Source organism: Zootoca vivipara, chromosome 13, assembly GCF_963506605.1.
Source record: "Zootoca vivipara chromosome 13, rZooViv1.1, whole genome shotgun sequence".
NCBI lineage: Eukaryota > Metazoa > Chordata > Lepidosauria > Squamata > Lacertidae > Zootoca > Zootoca vivipara.
The window spans coordinates 1,184,657-1,193,577 of NC_083288.1; the positions used below are offsets into that span (position 1 = coordinate 1,184,657).

The 8,921-nt window shown below is 51.0% G+C and overlaps 1 protein-coding gene across 1 annotated transcript; it reads right to left on the reverse strand.

Annotated features, from left to right (window-relative positions):
• Positions 1-240: 240 nt before the first annotated feature.
• Positions 241-4,187, reverse strand: C13H12orf76 (chromosome 13 C12orf76 homolog). The gene is made up of 2 exons (XM_060282097.1): positions 3,808-4,187; positions 241-1,942 (listed from the first exon to the last, which is right to left on the reverse strand). The coding sequence occupies exons 1-2, from the start codon at positions 3,947-3,949 to the stop codon at positions 1,857-1,859; spliced, it is 228 nt and encodes a 75-aa protein (XP_060138080.1). The 5' UTR covers positions 3,950-4,187; the 3' UTR covers positions 241-1,856.
• Between the last annotated feature and the right edge of the window lie 4,734 nt (positions 4,188-8,921).

Below are 8,921 nucleotides of genomic sequence, written 5' to 3' on the forward strand. Positions count from 1 at the left end.
TAATTCCACCTGACCTAGGGGGCGGGGCCTGCACCCACCACCACAGCTAAAAGCCTGTGGAGAGGCCTGGGACACTGCTGCTGTTGCTGCACATACTCTGTTGCACACATACTCTCAGCAGCTCTCTGCAGCAAGTGCAGAGATTTTAAATGCCTTGTGTTTTAATCTGTTGCACCTTGAAGGGTGGTGGTGGTGGTGGTGGTGGTTGTTTTTGGTGATATTATATTATTATTTGTTTCTGTTTGGGCTGGGGCAAATGTTTTGTTGGGGTAGGGAGTAGTTTAATTTTAGTATAATTATTTCTTGTTTTGTTTCTATTTTTACTCTTTTGTTAAGTTACTGTATAGTTTGTATTTTGCTTTTTAGGGGGATATGGTCGGTGGTGCCTGGGAGGGGGCTTCAGCCTACAGAATGGCTGGGGCAGGTTCCACGGGGGGGGGGGGAATGTATTGGGACACAGGCAGGAGGAGGAGTTACGCTAAGACCAGAGCATGTCATTACTGAGGAGGCAAGCTTAGTCATTGTTTGAGGACCATCCCTGCCTCCAGGTCTGGTCCTGAGAAAACCCCCACCCCACCAGAAGGGCCTGGTGACTTCTGTTTCAGTGTTTCTGAAGAAGTGTGCATGCACACAAAAGCTTATACTGTACAAAGAACAAACTTAGTTGGTCTCCAAGGTGCTACTGGACAATTAGCTTAGTGCTAAGCTCTGCATTTTCTGATGCAGAGAAGCGATGCTAAATGATTGAAACCTGGAAGCATAGGAAGCTGCCTTTATGCCATGGACCAATGGTCCATCTAGTTCTGGACTGTCTGCACTGATTGGTAGAGGCTCTCAGAGTTTCTGGCAGGGGGCAATTCCCAGCCCCACCTAAGGAGGTGGGGTTTGCACCTGGCTGGGACCTTTTGCATGCACAAGCAAGAACCCTGTGACTAAGCTAGACCTCTTCCCAGAGGCTTAGGACAGTGGCAGCTTCTGAAGACCCCTGTCATGACTAACGGATCACTCAAACCGGAATGGATTAAGTTGTGTGGTTGGTAAGTATAACCTTTCTGCAAAATAATACAACCAACCAGAAAGGGACTGGGGTGGGGAATCTGTCATTCTCCAGATGTCATTGGACTAAAATTCCTAGCCTCCCCAATCATTGGTCCTGCTGGCTGGGCTAGGTTCCCCATCTCTGTTTTATAAGCTCCCTCAACAAAGCAGAGTGTGATTTCAATGCTCCACAGTGCAACTAACATGTTTAAAGCACATCTGAGAGATGCAGTCTTCCCACACACCTGAAGAAGTGCAAATAGTGATGAAAAATAGAAATAGTGTGGGGAGGCGTTCACTATGTTTTGTCAGCAAGTACTGTATATTACAGACAACAATTTGGGGTGGTGGGAGCCTCTGGTTCATACACACACAACGAAACAATTTTCATAAAATGCTGCCTTTCTTTCCCAGTTCAAAATATGCTCAGCATTTTTGAAAGTCCAGGAGTGCCCAACTGAAAACAACCAGAGTGTATTTTTTAATGCTCTGTTAAGTCACAAATCCCTGCAGCACAAATGCGCACACACACACACACACACACACACACACACACACACAGTCTCTCTCTCTCTCTCTCTCTCTCTCTCTCACGGAACAGCAACTGGAGCAATCAGACCAGGAGCAAAACAACTTTTACATGGAAGATGGAAGGAAGCACAGCCCATCTCAGTTTCAGGGTCCCCTCCAGCGTGCCCAGAAGCTTGTTGGGCATGAAGATGAAGTGTATATCAGAGCACATGGCCCGTGTTGGTGTTGGGAGCTGGGTCTCCCCTCCAGCCACCAGGCCCAGCCCTCCTGAAGAGTCTGCTCCTGGGCTACCGTCGGCGAATGGGCTTGTACACACACACAGACAGCAGGATCATGGCGACGAGCAGGATGCCGAAGACGCTTCCCATCAGAACTGTAAGAGAAAGGAAGAGTCAGAGCCTGGGATGATAAGGCATGGAGGAGGGCAGCAATGGACTGATTCGGTCTACAGGGCACGCTGCCCTCTCCTCAAGAGCAGGATCTGGTTCTTAAGAGCTGGGAGACATAGGGTGCAGTTACAGGTTGGGAATAGGACTTGAGAGAGACTAGGGTTCAAATCTCCACTCGACCATGAAGCTCCCTAAAGGTAAAGGGACCCCTGACTGTTAAGTCCAGTCGCGGACGACTCTGGGGTTGCGGCGCTCATCTCGATTTACTGGCTGAGGGAGCCGGCGTTTGTCCGCAGACAGCTTCCAGGTCATGTGGCCAGCATGACTAAGCCGCTTCTGGCAAACCAGAACAGCACACGGAAACGTTGTTTACCTTCCTGCCGGAGCGGTACCTATTTATCTACTTGCACTTTGACGTGCTTTCGAACTGCTAGGTTGGCAAGAGCTGGGACCGAGCAACGGGAGCTCACCCCATCGCGGGGATTCAAACCGCCGACCTTCTGATTGGCAAGCCCTAGGCTCTGTGGTTTAGACCACAGCACCTAGGAGCCCTCAAAGGCCAGTCACTCACAGTGCCTTCCAGCCTTCCCTACCAATGCCTCCCATTTTCAGAATTCCTTGGACTCTCGTTCTCATCCTTGGGCACAAGAAGAACCAGTGCTCCTACTGAGCATCTGCTAGAGCAGAAACAGGAGACCTGTGGCCCTCCCGATTCTGGTGGACTCTGTCAGGGGCTGTCAATGGGGAAATTCCAGTCTGCAACCCTTGCTGGCTCCATCCTGGCTGCAAGTAAATGCAGCCAGGCCAGGAACTTCCTGGCAGGGCGAGAAGAAAGTGCTGGGAGGCCCCAGCCTCACTGGGAAAACAGCCCAATGACCAGCAACCTGATTATGGGGATTCTCAGGCATAATGAGGAACACATTTGGAAGTCTTGATCACAGGATCGGAGGAAACCTATCCAGAGGCAGGTGGGAGAGGAATAGGACAACTTATTACTGATGCAACTTTCCGACAGGGAGCTGTAAATCTCAGCACATTTAAGACTGGGAGGCAAAACAAGGGCCAGAGGAAAAGTGGCCCTCCCGAGGAAGGGGCTCCTGAGCAGGTCTTCTCTGGGGCTCTGAAGGAAGCTCAGCTGCTGAGAGCCACCCCAGGAGGAACCAAGGCCTCTGAATGCCAATTGCCAGGAGGAGAGAGAAGGGCCCTGGCGCTCAGGTCTCACTTGCCAATTTCCCACTGTGAGAACAGGATGCTGGACTGGATGGGTCACTGGCCTGATGCAGCCGGCTCCTCTGGTATAAAAAAACAGACATGCAGGGTCCACAGAGTCTGGCTTTTCCGTGGCTTTTCATCCCCCGACCCCAGCACAGGCAGGATCTCCCAGAGGCCATCTAGTCTACCCCAGGCGGAGGCAGAGGCTACCTCCTCCTTCCCTGGCCCCAGGCTGCTAAGGGCAAGCCACTTCATTCTGCCAGCCCTTGGCTAGAGAGGGCCTTTGGCCGCCCCCCCCTTTCCTGCAAGGAGAATTAAGCCAAGGAAAATCAGAGATGGAAGCCTCCCCCCAAGTCCCGGGGCTCCCTTTCCACCGGGGGGGGGGCGAACCTGAATGCGGCGGCCACGGAGTGATGGGCTTGGGACAGGAGGAATGGATGGGCTTGGGCTTGGAGGAATGGAAGGAATGATGGGCTTGGGCTTGGAGGAATGGAAGGCAGATGCAGGGCCATGGGACCCAGGCGTCCGAGGAGGGTGCCCTATCTCCCTGGGAGGCGCCCGAGGGGGGGCTTCCCATCCCCTGCTCTCCTGCGGGAGGGAGGGCTCCCTCGGGGACCCAGGCGTCCGGCCTCCTCACCCAGGTTCTGCGTCTGGAGCACGGCGTAAGGCCGGCTGTTCCCGCGCCCGTCTTCGTCCTCGTCCCGCAGCGGGTCTCCTCCGCTCGCCGCCCGCAGAAGCAGCAGCGCCGCCGCCGCCCGGCAGCAGCCGCGCCGCACCATCCTCGCTCGGCTCCTTCCTTCCTTCCTTCCTTCCTTCCTTCGCCCTTCCTTCCTCGGGGCCAAGCGTGCAAGAGGCCGCGCTTCTCAGGCGCTGCAGGGAGGCTGCTTCTACCGTCGCAGCCGCAGTGCAGCCCCGCCCGCCAAATCCCAGTATCTCCACCCGGTTTTTTCTGCACGTGTGGATGCGGCGAAGTTGCCAGCACGTGTTAGGACCAACGTGCTTCGAACGGGAGCCTGGCTGCTGTGCCCCAAAATGCCACCGCTCTAACTAACGGAGGGATGGGGGGTGAGTGGCTTGCCGGCTGGCCCAAGGCCTTTCACAACAAAAGGTGGAGAGTGGAAATGTGGGCTTTAGGACCCCGGGGGTCTCATTCAGCCCCCCTCCCGAGCATTGCATGCTGGGAGTGGTAGTCTCCATTCTCGGATGCCGCTGGTCTCTTTGGAGAGGCGTCCGGGCATAAAAAGAGAGGAAAGTGGAAACTTGACTGCGCGATCCCGGGCATGCCTGCTCGGAAGTTAAACCCATTGAATTCAATGGGGATTACTCCCACCAAGTGTGCATAGGATTGTAGCCTAAATGCAAATAATCTAAACCTGTTACAGCAGGCTTCCAAACCATGGGACAGTCAGTGCGGGTTTTAATTTCCTGCTCTTTTTATTGCATGCATTTATTTATTTGTTTGTTTATTTATTTATTTGTACCCCGCCTATCCGGCTGGGTTTCCCAAGCCACTCTGGGCACAGTGGGCAGCTTCCAACAAAGATTAAAATACATTAAAACGTCACACATTAAAAACTTCCATAAACAGGGCAGCCTTCAGATGTTTTCTAAATGTCATATAGTTGTTTATTTCTTTGACATCTGATGGGAGAGCATTCCACAGGGCAGATGCCACTACTGAGGAGGCCCTCTGCCTGGTTCCCTGTAGCTTTGCTTCTTGCAGTGAGGAAACCCCCAGAATCAATGTTATCTCATTTCACCCGTTACCCCCTTGCCTTGGAAAGAGCAGCAAGCTACAGATTTTTCCTAGAAATCAGATCAGAAAGATCAGCTGGTAAGCCTGATCTTTATTGAACTATTGCAACAGGGTGCTCCCCTCCCAGGCAGAAGGAGGAGGACCCAGAACAAAGGTGTGCCTGCCCTTATATAGTCATTTTGAAATTCCCTGCCCTGGAGCTCAAGACCACCCCTCCAAACATCATACGTACATACATCACAGAAGGGGTGTAGCCCAAGACCACCCCCCAGATACAGTTTGCACAGCATCATTGATACATCATCTTTACATCACTAACAAAAGGGGAGGGGTAGATGCGGGTGGCGCTGTGGGTTAAACCACAGAGCGTAGGGGCTTGCTGATCAGAAGGTTGGTGGTTTGAATCCCCGTGACGGGGTGAGCTCCTGTTGTTCCGTCCCAGCTCCTGCCAACCTAGCAGTTCGAAAGCACCTCAAAGTGCAAGTAGATAAATACGGTAGGTACTGCTCCAACGGGAAGGTAAACGGCGTTTCCATGCGCTGCTCTGGTTTGCCAGAAGCGGGTTTGTCATGCTGGCCACATGACCTGGAAGCTGTACACCGGCTCCCTCGGCCAGTAAAGCGAGATGAGCGCCGCAACCCCAGAGTCGTCCCCGACTGGACCTAATGGTCAAGGGTCCCTTTACCTTTACACAAGGGTTACACTAATTCAACCTTTGCAAACATGTCCAGACAAGTCCTTGGTTCAAGATTAGCATAAGCAGACATGTCAGGGCAAAACCCAGGTATAAGATTAGCATAGGCAAACACCTCTGAAGTCCTACCCCCCCAAAGTACAATAGATGTCTGGACCCCTTGGCAAGTCTGGTGATGGGATTAAGCTTTTCTTGGCCAGCAGTCAGCTCAGCAATTGTCACCTCTGGGCACTTCCTGGAGTCCCTTTTTCAAGGGCAAATAGCATTGGAATGGAGGAAACTGGCAAGGAGTTGATTTTATATGATTTTTAAAGCTAGGTAACTTCCCCGAGCTGTCGAAAGGATACATTTATGCATAATATTTGTAACAACTTTAAAAGCGTGTCCGTCCGTGCCCCCCCCCCCCGGTAATTTCCGTAACATTAGGTATTGGACAATCCTTGCTTTTAGTCTGTAATCAGGCAGATTGGGACGGGGGGGGGGCAGCGAGAACTAATCTGCATAAAATGTACTGAGTTCAGAAAATCCTGTTGGCACCCTGACATCCTGTTGTTAAGAGGAAGCGCTAACTGCAAGTTTGTTTTATGTCCTCTGAAAATTGTCTTGAATTTACGTAGAAATTAGCATATGCAAGTTTGTGTCATGGGCCTGTGTGAAGAGTCTTGTCAATACCTGCCCATGGTGCAAAGGGAAAAGCTACCTATTCAATTTGGCTAATGGGACAGATCGTGAAGCTGAGGCTCCAATACTTTGGCCACCTCATGAGAAGAGAAGACTCCCTGGAAAAGACCCTGATGTTGGGAAAGATTGAGGGCACTAGGAGAAGGGGACGACAGAGGACAAGATGGCTGGACAGTGTTCTCGAAGCTACGAACATGAGTTTGACCAAACTGCGGGAGGCAGTGCAAGACAGGAGTGCCTGGTGTGCTATGGTCCATGGGGTCACGAAGAGTCGGACACAACTAAACAACAACAATGGGAGTTGCTGCCTCTCTACAGTTGCAACCCTCAACACCTTTACATCTTCACAAGGCTTGGTTAGGCTGTCTTGCCCGGAGGGCAGTGCTGGATTTACATATAAGCTAAACAAGCTATAGCTTAGGGCCCCACTCTCTTGGGGGCCCTAAAAAAAATAAAGGAAAAATTTAAAGGAAAAACAACAACTGGAAGTACATTTTCAAAATATAAGATAAAAAACAAATAAAATAAAACTTACATACAGCAACAGTGTTTTGTGTTGTGTAGGCCAGTGTTTCCCAACCAGTGTGCCTCCAGATGTTTTGGGACTACAACTCCCATCATTCCTGACCACTGGTCTTGCTAGCTAGGGATGATGGGAGTTGTAGTCCCAAAACATCTGGAGGCACACTGGTTGGGAAACACTGGTGTAGGCTTCTAGGACGTAAGTAATGGGCCCCACTTGCTATTTAAAGGGCCCCGTTTCCTGCAGTAGCTTAGGGCCTCATCAAACCGAAATCCGGCCCTGGCAGAGGGCCACATTCGTCCTTGGCTAACCCTCTGGGAGCCAGGGCTGGCTCTAGGTAGAGTCCTGGTGGCGCGGGGCGCCAGGGCAGCGGGATGGTAGGCAGGTCGCTGCGCGGCAAAGATGCTGCACCCTGCGAGGGCGGGGGCGCCGGAGCGATCTCCGCCCCTCAGCACCAGGGCGCGCTACCTGCTCGAGACTGCCCTGCTGGGAGCCACACTGCAGCAGTGGGCTGGACCATATGCACACCAACAGAGACCTCCTTTAGGGTTGCCAGACTCAAGAGAGGACAGGACTTCTGTGCCTTTAACTGCCCTGCTCTCTTTTGAGTCTGGAAACCTTAAAGAGAAACCAGCAGACGCTTTGTTTCATTTCCAAGCAAAGGGTCTGCTGGTTTCTCTTTAAGGTTTCCAGGCTCAAAAGAGAGAAGGGCAATTAAAGGCACAGGATTCCTGTCCTCTATTGAGTCTGGCAAACCTAACATCCTCTCAGCTCATGATCTCCACTCATCCAATGACTGTTCTGCTGACTAGGGAGAGGGTGGCGTGCCCCACAGCCAGGACTCCCACAGGGCTTCTGCACCCTAGTCCTAGGGCTAAGTATTATTTTCTTGTTCCAGAAGATACCAGAATCAATGGAGTGGGGGGGGGGCAGAAAAATGTGTTTAGAACATCAAATCAGGGTTCTGCAGCCCTGTTTTAAAGGAACAGGAACCTCTGTTGTGTAATTTTCCACAAGGCTATCTCCTCTAGACACAATTCTAGGCTGTCAAATAATTTTCACTGCATATATATATATATATATATATATATATATATATATATATATATTCCTGACATTTTCAAAGGCTCTTGCTGCTTTCTCCCTGGTGAAGAGCTCTGCCTTGCTTTTGTTTGACTTGGGAAAAATAAGCTGTTCTTATTATATCTCTGTCTACAGGTTCAGGGACCAGTACTATAATCAAAAGTTGCTGGGACGCAGGCGGCGCTGTGGGTTAAACCACAGAGCCTAGGGCTTGCCGATCAGAAGGTCGGCGGTTCGAATCCCTGTGATGGGGTGAGCTCCCGTTGCTCAGTCCCAGCTCCTGCCCACCTAGCAGTTCAAAAGCACATTGTTATAGAATATTATAAGGGGGGGAGAGAATCAGGACACCATTATTAATGAACAGAGAGGGGTGACAGAATTTGACAGCTGCAACTACCCAGAATCCTGTTCAATGCCATCTTCCCCGTCTCCTCACCCCTCCCGCTAGGACGCGACCCTGCCTGAAGGATCGCTTAAGGATCTGCATATGCACACATGTCTCAATGTTAGCATAAGCTCACACATTTCCCTTCTCCTCCTTCCCCTCCGCCCCAGACTCCTTTAGATTATCACTACAGAACCTTTTGCCTTAAGTTATGCTAGATTCTCTCTGTATTAGAATTGCTGTTTTATGTCTCAGAACCTTTATATATCAGGACTACTACCTTTTGCATAGAATTCTCTGTATTAGATATGTCTCCTCAAAAATGAAATGCTGCATGAACCGTGTATGACCCCAGCCCACCTGAACCTTGCCCCATCGCTATCCTGATTCAAAAGACACCCATGGACAAAGATGGATTAACTGGGACAGTTTATTCAAACCTCCAGAAGTGTCACCTTTTACATAATCCCAGGGATCATCCTTGCGTGACCTGGGGGAAAACACCTGCCGGCCACCTCAACTCCCATCTAGACTGATCAAACAAAGGGAAACCCATCAGCAACGGGAGGAGAACAATTGACATTTCACCATATGAAGAAATAGCCGTATCAACACCCAGTTAATCCCCT